A 16077-nucleotide genomic window follows, 5' to 3' on the forward strand; every position below is an offset into this window, starting at 1 on the left:
CCCATCACCACTTTCTGATTCAAGACATGCCTTTACACAGGATGTATTCCTTTGGTAACATCAATGACTTTCGTTTTCTGGCTCCAGGGCAATTTTTCCACAATGCCTTGTTCCAAAAGGACAGGGCCTCTGTGACCCTTGAATTAAGTGGCTTTGGTCATAGCTCTATTGCAACTTTTTGGTAATATTTTTTCTTTGTTATAAAAAACGATTGGCAATCAGGAAAATAGCATACCTCATTCTTCATTCATCTTCTTTCTACCAGCTGGTTGACTCCTTCTAGGGATGTGGCTGAATTAATGCTAAATTATGGAACATATTGCCCTATTTAATGTACACAACTCAATGCCATTTCTCTTGCTTTCTTGGCACTTCTTTGCTTCTTCTTAAAACCCAAAATACTTAACTCCAGTAACTTTTCTTTTTATATTCTTGAAGAATTAATACTACATTCGCTATATCATAGGATCTAAAGAAAAAAAGATCATTTTAATGACTACAGTGGACTTTGCCTCCACAACTGTAAGCAACAGACAGGATGGACATTGGCTATTTCAACCCTCCATTTCTCCTCTGTGGAGGATAGAAAGAGAAAGACAGCCTGACCTCAGAGGTATATCATGTTTTTTTCATAAACTCACTAATTCCCAGGCTGTTAGCTGACAGTTATATATACCAACTGGATTTCAACACTGTCCTGTTCCTAGAGAAATGAAATAGTGATACAATTCTTCCTTTGAAACAGCAAATGAGGCAAGAGCCCAACCCTGTACATAATGCTTTACTCAGCAAATCTTAGCTGTTTCTCTAGAGCTCTCAAATGGCTGTAGCCTGGGCTTCAGTAGGTACTTCCACCTCCAGCAAGGAACTATCTTTGTTAATAAGATTGGCATTCAACCTGATCAGGAGAGACCAAATACCACTTGACTCCTGCCTTACTGCATTTTGTTCTAATAGGAATGGCCATGGGTCTATTGCAGTATCCTCTGAAAAGGGGTAGGATGAGATCTAAATACCTGGAACAAAGTAGGAAATGATAGGGTTTTTGCTTCTTAGAATGTACTGATGAATCACTGGAGTATTATCAAAAAAGAAAGGAAAGAAAGGAAAAGAGAGAGAGAGAGAGAGAGAGAGAGAGAATTAATGAATAAATATATGCTATCACTGGGATCCCTGCATTTTCTCTAGTGGTATGTGCAGGACTTGACTCCCTGAGTCAGTATTCTGTTCCCCCAATAAAGCAATGCGTTAGATTTACAACCACTGATCACCTACAATGTGTTACCCCCATGCCATCAGCTATGCCAGTTCTAGCAACTCAGGCGTATTGATGCCAGTTCTGACTCTCCTCATTGCTAATTAGCAGACAAGTGATTGCAGCAGACTGTTGGTGCAGCACACTAGGCTCCAACCATACCATCTCCAGACAAGCACCTTCTTGGGCACCAGAGATCACCACCTGAGCTTTCTTTCTGTCCCAATATCCCTGAGCAGCTTTGGAAACTTGATTTAATCTTTTTGGAGCCCCTCATTCTTCAGGTAAAGTCTCATGAAAGACCAAAAAGTATGGTGCAGAGGGAAGCACTCTGCATATCACAAAGTCTATGGAAATTGGCTATAAATATATCTGGTTCTCCTTCTGAGGAGACAGTGGTTGATGGATAACCTAATGAGTTCTGAAGGGGAGGACATCCTCTCCTACTCTTAGTCTTAGGCAGGAATGGGGTGTGGGCCAGGTTAAGGTCAGATCAGGCTGGGACTGCTAAAATACAACCAAGGTGACTCATTTCCCTGAGAAGGCTGCTGAGAAAAATGTTGGTTTCCCCTTGCCCTTCCTCTGGCTCAAGTGCAGCTCTTTGGGTGGAAAACTTTGGGCACCAGGAAAAACATGTCAGGTCAAGTCAGAAAAGCAACACCTCTGAGTTTGACCTTTTCTTTAGAGTTTAGATAGAGCTAAACAGAAAGGAGGAAAGAAAGAAAGAAAGAAAGAAAGAAAGAAAGAAAGAAAGAAAGAAAGAAAGAAAGAAAGAAAGAAAGAAAGAAAGAAAGAGAAAGAAAGAAAGAAAGAAAGGTTAGTTGTGCTTTGGATGCAACTGGGCTCTAAACCTGATCGTGTGACCTTTGACAAGTGCCCTGTGTTTCAGGGCCTATTCTCTATTCTTTGAACTTATCAGAGTAATACCTCCATCTTAAGTTTGCTTGAGGGAAGTTTCAGAGTGTTCTAAGATGAAGAAAACAATCCAGGGTGCCTGCTTGTGTTTCATTCCTTCAGAACAAACTGTCAGGAAATGGTTTTATTCTGCTCTCTTGCATTCTTTCCCACTGTAATGATCACAGTTTATTATCTTTATTATCTTATCCATACTTATTACTATGGAAAAGATCTAGTCTAGTTAATCATAAAAGGTTGATTATCAGGTATATGTGACAATCCAGAGACTTAGAACTGGCTTTTGTGACCAGCCTCTGCTTTGTGGCTGTTCTAAGGGGAAGGGAAACTCCCATTTATGTGCGCAGGTGCACTGGGTTAGGTTGTGATTTTTTTTTTTTTTTCACATCTTAACTTCAGTCCTTGGGAGTTTTAATTTGTTTCCTATTCAAAACTATAGAGTTGGAGCCAGTTCTGAAGTTATATCTCTATGAGTATGAAATAGAAGATCATAAGTGCATGTTGATCTTTCAGAAGACAAATTCTAGAGTGAGCAAAGGCTACTACTACTTACTCTGCTCCTCATGCGAGATTTAGGCTGGACAGACACACACAAAGAGGACTTGAATGTTTCTTGCTCTCTCGTAAGTAGCTTTGTGGAGGCCAGTTGCCCCCAAAGGCAAAGTTTACAGCCCCAAGATCATTCTGAAATCCAAGGGTGTAAGCTTGTTTATTATGAGTTTTGCCCATATCCTCTAAGACTAATTTGGATCTTAAGAAACCTCTTGCCAGTTCTCATCTGTTTTTAAGTCTCAGTGCCATTTTCTTCACTTAAAACTCATATGTGGGGGAAGGGGCAAAAAAAAAAAAAAAAAAAAAACCCAAAACTCATATGTGTTAAATCTATACACAAGCTGGCAGAGGTTAAACCCACATGAAGACCGGCAGGGGTTAAGCCCTCAGGCAAGCTGACAGTGGTTAAACCCATATGCAGGCTACAGGGGTTAAACCCACATGTGGGCTGTCTGAACATGAATAAAACTGCCACTTCCAAAAATAATACTCTCAGTGAGGAGGAAATTCAAATTTCAAGTAAAAACTAAATCTGAAGACAACAGTCAGGCATTAAAAAAAAAAATTCAGAAAAGAGAGGAGAAAGATCCATAATACCAATAAATTTTTTTTAAGCAGAAAAAGATTATAGATTTGACAAGGAGGGTGAAAACAAAGAGCTATTTTGGATTGGAGGCAGGTTAATTATATTTAAAACAACAACAACAACAAAAAAAGACGTCTCCAGAAAAAAAAATCTCTTATTTTTTCAGTGCAATAGTTAAGTTCCTTCATATTATAGAGACATATACACAATGTTAACAACCATGAAAAACAATACAAAACGCCCTCCATTTAACAAGTAGAAAAATATAACTACTATATATGGCAACTGTGAATCTAATACTGTACAGAAGTCATTTGTGGGTTTTACAAATAAATTATAGCTTAAATGCCTTTTTAAAATTATTTTCCTCCCCCCTTCAGATGTACACCAGAAGTTAACAACAGGAAAAGTCCCGAGCCTAGCAGACGGCAAATTAGTGCCAGTCGAATGTTCTGCCCACGAGCTTGAAAAATTTCTTATTTGGCTCATGAAAGTATTCGTGCAGTTTATCAAGTAGTTTGGGATCCACCTGGGGGTGCGCCCGGCCTTTGGACTCGTGTAAGCAGCGGTCCTTGCCACTGTCCCGCAGGCAGTAGAAGCCCTTGGTTTTGTTAAAGTAGAAGTTCGAGGCGTTGATCTGTGGAGAAAGCTTCAGGAACCTTTCGACCTTCTGGATTTCAGGGAAAGGGTCTCTGATGAGACGGTCGCCATCCACAATGTGGATGTGGCCCAACGGGAAAAAACGCAGCCAGTTCAGCATGTGTGCATGGTACAGGCTGCGGTTGAGAGCCTTGTAGTCCAGGTTCAGCCGTCCGTCCCTCATTAGGAGGTCCTCAATGGGTGGGTAGGGCTTGTGCTTCTGAAGGTGGTTGTACAACACCTGGGTGTAGTCGGACAGCACGCGCTCGGATGGGTCCCTCAGGATAAGCAGCAGGCGGATGGTGGGGTTCATGCTGTGGATTCTCTCAGGCACTTTGGGCGAAGTGAAATAGGCGGGTGTCTTCTCCACTGTGAGCTGGTGCGGGGAGGAGAAGGGCATCTGGGTGAGGTACCAGCCCAGGCCTTGGCTGTAATGCTCCTCCCAGTCAAAGAAATGGACCTCGTTTTCAGCTGCAGCAACATCAGGATGCAGGCTGAGCATCTCCAGCAGGGCTCTGGTACCACCCTTGCGCACCCCAATGATGATGGTCTGTGGCAGCTGCTGTGTGGAACCATTGGATGCTGTGCCTTCTCCGGTGTCCTCTGGGAGAATAATCACCTTCCTCAGAAGCTCCTGCTGTTTGAGCCCAGGGCCAGGAGCAGCCGGGTGGGAATGCACAAGCTGGGGCTGGGCCACCAGCAGCACCGCACCCAGGAGCAGCAAGGTCATGCTGTACAGCTCAGGAACTTCACTGGGCCACACGCCCCTGGATCATGAAGTAGCAGCAAGGCTCCCTCTTGATTACTGGAACATGAGCATCTCCAGTTGCCAATTACTAGGGAGGAAAAGAAGAAGCTTTTAGCCCCAAGCAGACATGGAAGTTATCCAACATCTATAGTCGTGAGCACTGTCCTCACCTCCCTCAAACGCTCTATTCTATAAAAGAGGGATAACAAACATTTTCTGTAAAGGACTAGAGAATAAATATTTTTGGCTTTTGGGACATATAGTTTCTATGGCAACACCAATTCCAACTGTGCTTTTCTGGATCTGAGGCGGCCACAGACAATAGACAGAGACAGGGGCGTGGCTGTGTTTCAATAAAACTTTGTTTGTGGACACAAAAATTTGAATGTCAAATAATTCTCATGTGGTATTACATATTACACTCGATTTTAAGATTTAGTTCGATTGTGTGAGTATGTGTGTGTGTGTGCTCACACGTGTGTGTGTTTGCAAATATTTGCTCATGAGTGCAGGTGGCATCAGAGGCAAGAAGCCTATGATTCCCTCCAAGTTGGAGTTAGAGGCATTTGTGAGCCCTCCTATAGTGGGTCAGAATGGCTAAGATCAAAAATTCAGGTGACAGCAGATGCTGGCGAGGATGTGGAGAAAGAGGAACACTCCTCCATTGTTGGTGGGATTGCAAGCTTGTACAACCACTCTGGAAATCAGTCTGGCGGTTCCTCAGAAAATTGGACATAGTACTACCGGAGGATCCAGCAATACCTCTCCTGGGCATATATCCAGAAGATGTCCCAACCGGTAAGAAGGACACATGCTCCACTATGTTCATAGCAGCCCTATTTATAATAGCCAGAAGCTGGAAAGAACCCAGATGTACCTCAACAGAGGAATGGATACAGAAATTATGGTACATTTACACAATGGAGTACTACTCAGCTATTAAAAAGAATGAATTTATGAAATTCCTAGCCAAATGGATGGACCTGGAGGGCATCATCTTGAGTGAAGTAACACAATCACAAAAGAACTCACACAATATGTATTCATTGATAAGTGGATATTAGCCCAAAACTTAGGATACCCAAGATATAAGATACAATTTGCTAAACGCATGAAACTCAAGAAGAATGAAGACCAAAGTGTGGACACTGTGCACCTTCTTAGAATTGGGAACAAAACACCCAGGGAAGGAGCTACAGAGACAAAGTTCGTAGCTGTGATGAAAGGATGGTCCATTTAGAGACTGCTGTATCCAGGGATCCGTCCCATAATCAGCTTCTAAACGCTGACACCATTGCATACACTAGCAAGATCTTGCTGAAAGGACCCAAATATAGCTGTCTCTTGTGAGACGATGCCGGGGCCTAGCAAACACAGGAGTGGATGTTCACAGTCAGCTATTGGATGTATCACAGGGCTCCCAATGGAGAAGCTAGAGAAAGTACCCAAGGAGCTAAAGGGATCTGCAACCCTATTGTTGGAACAACATGATGTACTAACCGGAACCCTGGAGCTCTTGTCTCTAGCTGCATATGTATCGAAAGATGGCCTAGTCGGCCATCAATGGAAAGAGAGGCCCATTGGACTTGCAAACTTTATATGCCCCAATATAGGGGAATGCCAGGGCCAAAAGAATGGGAATGGGTGGGTAGGGAAGTGGGGGGCGCTATGGGGGACTTTTGGGATAGTATTGGAAATGTAATTGAGGAAATTATGTAATAAAAATATTTAAAAAAAAAAAAAAAAAAAAAAAAAAAAAAAAAAAGAAGTGGATTCTGGTCCTCTGTAATAGCATTATGTGTTCTTAACTGCAACAGACTTTCAACTCTAGAAAGCATCTAAAGATTATCTCCCTCCTGTCAGCCTCTGCTGATTTGGAGGTCCAGCTGATATGGAAGCAGACTAGTTTCTGCACACCCTGTCTCCCACCAGGGGTTTCTATTCCAATGGGGTGCAGAAGCCCATGTGAAGGAATGAATGAATAGTCTAGTGTTTCCCCCAGCATCAGACTCTGGTGGCTGCTTTGTCCAGGACACTGTGTTTCTCAGTTTGGAGTCTGGCCAACGTATACAGACAGATGTGACAGTAAGGGGAACTCATCTCTGCCACAATTGCGTTATACCTGCAGCTATCTCTATATCCTTGCAATAAGAACAGGTCTGATCAGCTACAGATCTGGGTGAGAGGAAGGACAAATGATCCTGGCTCATGAGCAAGAACCAGTGGCTATTGTTTGATCGCTGGGTTTGGGGATGGTTTGTTGAGTTTGGCAGAGGGAAATGTGTGTACGCTGACTGCAGGCAACAGGCAGCAGGATGACTGACACAGGCTGGAGTTAGATGTTAGGTTAACATTATATGGAGATATGCTTACTCATTTGCCTAAAACCATTGAAAAGTCATCATAACAGAAGACGTTGAAGTGTGCCTAGTGGGATTAAAAAGGCAACATTATCCGAAGAGCACAAAGCTTTACTATTTATAAAGTGGCTCACAACTGGCAGAGTTCATTGTCATCACAGCCACACAGGGTGACATCGGAAATAAAGGTTAAGATCACCATCAATATATAGCTTAGGGTCCTGAAATATAAGGACACAAAAATGTCATAATAATTCAATTTAAAAATCAGGGCCCAATTTAAAAGTTCTAAATGGAGAAGTTGTATGCTGGCAAACTTCCTTCCTTCGTTCCTCCGCTTTTTTTAAACTGCATCACCTGTTGTGATAAAGTCCTTGCAGGACATCGACTGTTGGCCTAAATCTAGGGACTCACACAGATAACAAGCTGTGGTTGCCGCTCTGAAAAATAGACACACTGGAACCATGTTTGCCATTCTCCAACAAAGAAGCAGAGGCACTGGCTTGCTTTGGTCATTCGCAAGTGGTTGGAAAAGTCACAGCAAGGGGATTGTAGGGTTTCTCCAGTCAGTGAAATGTTTGCTTCTTCTTTATATCAAGCTTATCATTTACTTGACCATAATGCATGAATAAAGAACAAATTCAGGGCCCTCAACTTTATGGTCCTCAGACACAAGGATTTGTCATTTACGAAATGTATGTTAAAACCATGAGCCCTGGCTGGAGGGTGGCTCAGTGGTCAAACATACTCGCTGCTCTTCCAGAGGAGCCAGTTTCACTTTTAGCTCAGCATGGTGGCTCACAATTGGCTGTAACTCCACTTTCAGGGAATCTGAAGCCTCTTTTGACCTCAGCAGTCACCAGATACACATGTGGTCTACATACATACATGAAGACAAAATAATCACATACATACAAAATGAACAACTAAGATAAAGCCAAAGCAAGAGCTTGAGCACTGAGCCAGACAGAAGTCTAGAGAGTAGCAAACATGAAGCAAGGTGGACATATGAACTAGAAACTCTGCAAATGGGACTGGAGGTCAGTGAGCACACCCTTGGGGGAAGGTGTTTATGGAGGGTGTGGCTAAGCGGTGTGGGTTGGGTTGGGTTGGCAAAGGGTGTGAACTCAGTGTGATAAGATTGCTTTCCTCAAAGAAAGGATTCAGGAAGCTTTACTAAAAGATCTTTTTCTTCTTCACTGTTCAAGTGAATGGAGCCAAGGAGCCATCTGTACCTGCCCGCTACACATTTGAGGGTAGTTTGCCCAGAAAGGTCAAGAGCAAAGAATGAACCACAAGTGAGACATGGGTGGTACTAACTCTGACATGCTAGAGTGTCTCACTGTGTGTGGTGGCCACAGCCGTCAATTTCTGTCTTTAGACTCAGGACCTGAACAACCAACAAGTCACAGGATTCAACACTCATATGACCAACACACAGGTACAACTGAAATCTGTATTATCTGGCTGCTCATGCTTTCTCTGCCTTATTCTGAAGTAAATCAGTCACCACAGAATACACCTGAGACTCTTCCTAACAGGGAATTACCAACAAACAGCAGAGAAGATGCTAAATATTGTTTGTCTGGAGTGCTGAGAGAGAAAAATAGTCCAATTGTTTATTCAGTACTAAATGGTCAGCCCTGAAAACATACACGCAGTGTGCAGACTGTACAGGTTATATTTATGGATACGTAAATATATATACATATTAGTTATAATTATATATGTGTGTATATATATACATATACAAATATGCATGCAACAACAATTAACGGAAAAAGAGACCATGAAGTTGAAAGACAGCAATGTGGGATATGTTGAGTGTTTTGGAGGGAGAAAATGCAAAGGAAAGATGATGTAATTATATAATAATATCAAAAATTAAATGAAAATTTAAAACCAGACATTTAGGCATTCAGAAACCCCTTGTTTTGAAAGACCTCCAAAACGGGGGTGGGGTGGGGGGTGTCAACCCTCACTCAAGTCCCGGGATGATGCATTGCCCAAGAACTCGAGACCAATCATGATGCAAACAGCAAGAGGTTTAATCGGGGAAAGGCCAGTGCACTGGGGACGACTTGTATCCCACACAGGGGTAGAGGAGTCGACCCTGAGCTCAAGGGGTAAGGGGTTTATAAAGACAGAAACCGCAAACTCCTGGCATTGAGCTATAGCATTTGGCAAGCATAATGGGTTCAAGGAACGGTTAGAGTATTCTGTCTGAACATTTCCTGAAACAATGGAGCAAGTTAAATTTCTACTTTGTGGTTAGTACATCCTGGAACAATGGGGTGAGTTAAACTTTTACTCCCTGCCATTAGTAAGGTCTATTTCGGACACAAGTCTAGATACTTTCGTAATTTTTCACCCTCTCTCAGGAGCTTTCAGTTTATTTCTGCTTTCTAATACATTTATTTATGTCTATATCCTTTTCATTATAAAGATATTGGTGTTATACAGGTAAAGCTGACCAGCCCTACACACACACACACACACACACACACACACATACACACACATTTTATATGTGTGTGTATATGACAAAATACAAACTACACAGTATACATAAGAAGAATGAGAAACATTTCAACCTAGAAATCTAGAGCTACACTGCATAGGATTTTTATCTCATTTCTTATTGGAAACTATTTTACGCAAAAAAAATATAAAATTATAGCACAGAGGTTATCATTTTTGTATGTGTATATACATATGCATGTATACACATAAAATCATGTATATATATATATGCACATGTATGTACATACACACAGAAAATCCTGTATGTATATGCACACATATGCATATGCACACATGCAGAGAGTGTGCATATTTATAGCTAAATATGCTGTACAAATGTCATCCATATCTAAAATGTATACATATGTATATGTGCATATCACATGTGTAAATGCATAGCATATATGTGGTAACATAGTAACTCATTTATGTATAGAACATATATTCACACAGTAATCTTATGTTTCTTGTGTGCTTTGATAACTCAAGCTCTCATTGATACAATCAGAATTATTTACTCACGGGAAAGAAAAACATCTGCAAGTTCACATGAACCTGAAAACAGTCTCTGGGGTTCCTGACCTTGACAATGGGTTTTCAAACAATAAGGAAGAGAGTCCTTTTGTTTTTGCCTTTCATTTTACACTTGAGGAGACCCTCCGGTGACTTGGCTATAGCCAAATTGAAACTTTTGGCCAGTGAAGTCCAGTCTAGTGACCTGAGGGCTATTACAACTCTTCCAAGCATGTGATCTTGATATATAGCAATGATAGTGAGGGATAGATGTTCACAAAGGAAGAGCCAATGTAAAACAGTCAGGTATAATCCCTTAGCTCCCCATTCTAGAAGTCAAATATACACAGAGTATATATTGGGCATGGTATTTTAAACCCATTTATTGCTTTTAGTCAGTAGATGAGCAAGAAGATCTATACAGACTGTAAGACCAGGCGAGGTATCCTGCCTCTGGTTTTGAGTTTAGACGAACTGACTTTGACTCTTTGCCTAAGTCTGATCATCTGTGAAATAAGAATTTACCCCAAATGATTCCTTTGGAACTTGAATGAAGAAGTGTGTGCCAGAGAGATTTACCTAAGAGAAATGAGTCACATTTGTACTTTAAATTTTCTTAGAAACCATCTGAGAGAAATCTTATTTTATATGACTCAATGTATACAAAATGTCCTTGTTCCAGAATAAAATCATAATAAAAAAATTAATGAGCAATTTTTCAGTATTTTACATTAAGTCTTGATTAGCCTGTGTGTGTCTTTCTGACAATAGCAGTCCCCCCCCACCCCCGCAGGCACTCCCCCACAACACCCCCCCCCCTGTGTTGCCTGGGGCAACTGAAATGGGTAAGGCAAGAAGGTTGGGGAAGCTGTAATTCTTCTCTTAACACCTTCACAGAGAGGTCCCCTCCCAACTCACAGAGAAGTCCCTGAGCAGGAAAAGGACAAGGAAGGCAAACCTGAACTTGCAGGTGACATAAATACATTCATATTCTTTCTGTTGATAACTTCATTATTCTCCCACAGGAAATAAACCAGGTGACCTTGAACACAAAGGTCTATCTGAAAGCTTGGAGCTGTCAAGGGCACAGACACAGATTATTCCAGGTACCTGGAGCTGAGGCCAGGCACCCTGGCAAGAACATAGACAGCAGCTCCAGCTTCTGCTGGCACCAGGCTATGGGCTGGCAGCTTCACACATAGCATGCCTGCAGTCTTGACAAGGAGCCCTCAGGACAGCTAGCATTGCTCAGAGAAAGCGGTGCTCAAAGGAATCAGAGGTTTGTCAGGAAAGAGTGAGCCAAACTCACACCCAAGTAGAGTCTGAGCAGGTAGACCCAGAACCTGGCCGTGTCTCTCACTTCTTCCCAGTGTCTGGTGTTAGTGTGGCTGCTGGAAATCAAACCTGGGTGCTCAGAAAGATCAGAAAGGAAATACTCTTAATCACTGAGCCATATATCTTGCCTCCTTGGTTGGATTCTTAACCAAACCATGTGTGTGTGTGTGTGTGTGTGTGTGTGTGTGTGTGTGTGTGTGTGTGTATTAGGCCTTTTGGGTTGAAGTTCTGTTGTGTAGCCAAACCCCAAATGGATGACTATAAAGACTCAGACTGGCTAGCCTGACAAAATTAAACCTCATATTTTATGGATAGATTATTAAGTCCAAGAGGGAAGCCATTCTCCTCTCTGCTTCTTTAATCAAAAAGACTGTTTTTAGATGTGCTAGGGTGACAACCTAAGAACTGGAAGCAGCAGGTATCTTTCCCCTCCTCCCCTCTCCACATCCCTGTGTCCACCTCATGACAATACTGAATACTAAGTATGGAAAACCAAGTGTCCACAGGCTCTCCCAGAGGGTGGCCTCCTTTGTTCTTTGAATTTAGACCAAATATCTCAGGCTGGGGACATCCTCATTGTGGGACCTGAATGTCTCTTGGGCTTCACTTTCTTTCTTTGCCAAGCTCTGACCACACTAGTTTCTCCATGCCTCATACTTCACCAAGTTCATCTCAGCTTGTAGATCCTTGTTTCCAGAATGCTGTATGCCAGGCTTTGTGAAGCTGTCTCTTTCTTGCTATTCAGATTTTCTTTCACCTCTGATCTTTCTCTCAATGGTCTTTACATTATCCAGTTCTAGAGGCCCCATCCATCGTACCAAATCACATCTGTCCTCCACCTCTCCACCCAGGCCTGCACACCACTGAGTCTCTTGGCAGTGACTAGTTTTCCCCCTGATGCTTACTCCAGAGAATGGCATTATTCCTGGCTCACTGTAGGGGGCAAAGACTATTTCCTCTATGAACTTGTCAAATGCAGGGGCCAGTAAGGCCAGTGGCTATAAGTTACAGGGAACAGATTTTAATTTAGTAAAAGGCGAAACATAACAGCCTATTCATTGGAAAGACTGCCAAATTGCCATGCTTCTCTTATTCCTAGAGAGTCAAGAAGCAGCCAGATGTTGAAGTGGGGTTTGGGGGGCAAACTTCATATTGCTCAGTGATTGGACAAGCTCACCCAGGAGTCCTGAAAACATCTTAATTAAAAAGGAGGAGTAGGTATGAAATAACCCTTCAAAATATTTTAATTTTCTCCTTAAGTCTTTTTATTACATAATTCACATTATGACTCAGACTCCAAATGTGATTAACTCTAATATACCCTTGTAGTCTCACCAGTAGAACATATTCACTATCAGAGGACACATGCAAAATAGTTCATGAAACAGTGACATCCATGCTAATCTGTCTTCAAAATACCTTCACAGTCCTGCCACCTACCATGAGCACACAGCTAGCTCAAGCATGCTTCTCCTCTAGGGTAAAAGGCTCCACGATCTAACGGAAGAGGTGGAAAGGAAGGGGTTATTTGCTGAGCAGTCACTGTGTGCAGAGGACAGCAAGCACAAGAGCGGAGGTCTTCTCTAGAACCTTCAACATCACCACTAGCGAGAATGGTTGTTTTCATTTTATTTTGTACTTTTAAGCACTGACAGGGCATTAGAGAATAGTGACAATGCAAGGAAGCTCTGGTAATTGGAAAGATCCAAATGGGAACTCTTATAGGAAGTAATCCCAGGTAAGCATAATACCTCTTAGGTATTCAGTGTATCAGCCCCCTGTTCTCCAGGAAGTTATATGGAACCACAGGGGTGTGAGTGTGTGTGTGTGTGTGTGTGTGTGTGTGTGTTTAGGGGTAGATGTTATGGCAGAAGAGAGACCTGGAGATTAACATTAAGATTAACATGTGAAAGAAACCAGTTGGCAGGAAAGGGCTGGAAACACTTCCTGACTGGTGGCAGATACTATAAGCAGAACACATCCAAGAGAAGCCTGACACTCACACACACATGACAGAGGCAGAAGAACTGATGAAAGGCCATGATCCTCCTGTCCCATGCTCAATTCTTTATTCTTAGGCGCAGGACCTGGAAAACTTCAGGGAGAGTGTCCTCAGCCTCAGGGCCATTCCTATACAAACTCTACACAATGGACCTAAGCCTACTGCATATGTGGGCAGTCAGTATTAGGTCATCTTTGCTAAGTATGCAACACTGTGAGTGTCTAGCACACAGTAGGTTCTCAACAAACATCAATGTCCTGATGTTCTTGCCCCTGATTGTTATGAAAGTAAGTTATTAAGGTTAACTAGCCACCTCAAGGTCACAGAATCAGGAATCATCAAAACTATTCTTCAGGGTCCTTGTCCAAGGCTCTTGCTTTGCCTTCGCCCATCTTGGAAGGGAAGCTTCGCTGTGGACAGTACAAATATACTCTGGGCAGAGGCATAAACTGCTGAAAAAGCCAGAGAAGGTGGCAGAAGGCACCGGCTCTAATAAACTACTGTGCAAAAAACTGCTTCTTTCAAGTCTCCCATGGTGATGAGTGATTTAATTTTCTGGAATGTACTGAAACCTGAGTAGAGACAGTTTGAACAACAGCAGTCAGGACTGTCATTTTATACACACACACACACACACACACACACAAAACTAAACTGAGCAATTGGAAGCATCAGGTTATTTGTTCATCCTGAAAAGTCAAAAACATCTTCACTTTCATCTTTGCACAATGACTTAAGAGTCTGTTGCCACGGTGTCAAACTTCCATCCTTGGCAGGGCCTCTTGGAAGGCAAGGCCTAGGAAACAGATTCAGTCTGTGCCTGTCAGTCTGTGAAAGGACATGGGTATTTCGAGACCTCCATAAATATTTATTTTCTTGAAATTGCCTCTACATGACACTCCTCAGCCAACGCTGACATTCAGTTTTGTTTGGAGTTATGATAATTGCTGAGAGGTAGGATGAAATGGGAAAGGGTTCAGGGTAGGAAGGAATGAAGGACAGCTCACATAACGTCAATACGTGTTCTTGGAGCACATTTGCTGTCTGAGCTAAACAAGTCAAAATGGGCCCAAGTTCCCTTCGAAATGATTCACACTCTTGGAATGCTCCAAGCTTTCTGAGTTCCCTGGAGTCCTCCATAATGTGGGAAGGCTCCAAATCCACAAAAGGTTACCTGGATAATGAACATTACTGGATAGGATCCAGGTGAGGGTGGGGCTGGGGGGGGACATGGCTTGGCAAGGACTGGAAGGTATCGTGCTGCCCCTGCAGAATCAGAGCATCCTATCTCCTGCCATAAGGAAGTTGGAGGTCAAACAACACCCCAGCATCCACCCCTTCAGGTACAAGATTAGAATGCAAGGACCCTGAGGAGGTGTTAGAAGGAAGTGACTCCAGCTTTTTCTCCAGCCCTCCAGGCTATTCGTCACACACTATCTGAAGTACTGCAGCTGTCCAAGTGGGAGAGGACAAGCCAACTTTACAAGGTCTAGTTAAAGAGGAAAAGGGTACTCTAAAAGTTTGGGGAGAGGTGTGAATTTTTGTGCCCATAAGTTCTCAGGTACACCTCGGGGTCCATGGAACAGGCCTGGAATCTCAGTGCCCACTATGATTCTCAGTGTGGTGGCCTGAGCAGGGGCTGTCCTTTGTTTCCCTGTTTGTTTTTCACTGGGGTGGATTTAGCTGGTTTTTAAACCCAGGATTAACAACAATCCTGGTACACAACAAAGAGAGAGAGATCAGTCTGGCCACAGAGGTGGAGTTATTCCAGGAAGATGATAGATAACAAGAAGTTGGAATTAGCGAGAGGATTTCCAGCCAAACCTTAGGTTCCTCCCTCAGCTCTGGAATTTAAACCGGCAGGAAAGCTCTGAAACTCTCAAGAGCACTAACCCTCTATATATTTTTTATTGTAAGGATTAAATAAAATAGTATGTATGGGGCGTTTAGGACACTGTTCATACGGCATGCCTTCAAATCATGGTATCTAATTTTATCCCTAAAAAAATGCTTCGTGGTATAAATAGGATCTAGGGGATGATAATTAGTCAAATGCATTTGTTCGTGAGCCAAACTGCTGCAGTGACTCAACCAGACAGAAGCTCAAGGAAGAAAGGACAGTGGCACACAGACAGGATTAGGCTCTCTGTTTGAGGACAGCACAGAACAGGGTCTTGCTAAGACACCGGCCAGCCCCCCACCCCCAACAGAAGTGGAACAGCAGATGCTTCTTGCTGCAGCTCCGGAGAAGGGAGGGAGGCAGCGTTCCTTCTCTTTGTGCTTCATGTTGGGCACAGAAGGCAGCAATGACCTAAATAAATCCTTCATTAGACACAGAAACACAGCGGCAGAGGCAGCACACGGCAGAGCCCTGTGACAGGAGAACGAACAGGACCTCTCATATAACCACGTAGCTGAGGGGAAATGGAGCCTGCCTGCACATTGGAGGCTGGAGCTGGATGCAGCAGCAAGGGTGCTCCAGCTGTGCCTCAACCTCTGGTAGGCACTTTCTTTTTTTGTTTGTTTTTTGTTTTTGTTTGTTTTTTTGTTTTTTTTTTTAATATTTTTTTATTACGTATTTTTCTCAATTACATTTCCAATGCTATCCCAAAAGTCCCCCATACCCTCCTCACTACTCCCCTACCCACT

General features: G+C 42.8%; 1 protein-coding gene across 1 annotated transcript in view; it reads right to left on the reverse strand.

The window, feature by feature from the left end:
- Window positions 1–3313: 3313 nt before the first annotated feature.
- Window positions 3314–16077, reverse strand: part of Hs3st1 (heparan sulfate-glucosamine 3-sulfotransferase 1) — a 32409-nt gene continuing 19645 nt past the window's right edge. Inside the window, exon 2 of the mRNA XM_021163912.2 lies at window positions 3314–4783. Coding sequence (XP_021019571.1) covers window positions 3742–4677 — 936 coding nt within the window. The 5' untranslated portion in view covers window positions 4678–4783 and the 3' untranslated portion in view covers window positions 3314–3741. The remainder of the gene's footprint in view (window positions 4784–16077) is intronic.

This window comes from Mus caroli, chromosome 5 (assembly GCF_900094665.2).
Source record: "Mus caroli chromosome 5, CAROLI_EIJ_v1.1, whole genome shotgun sequence".
NCBI lineage: Eukaryota > Metazoa > Chordata > Mammalia > Rodentia > Muridae > Mus > Mus caroli.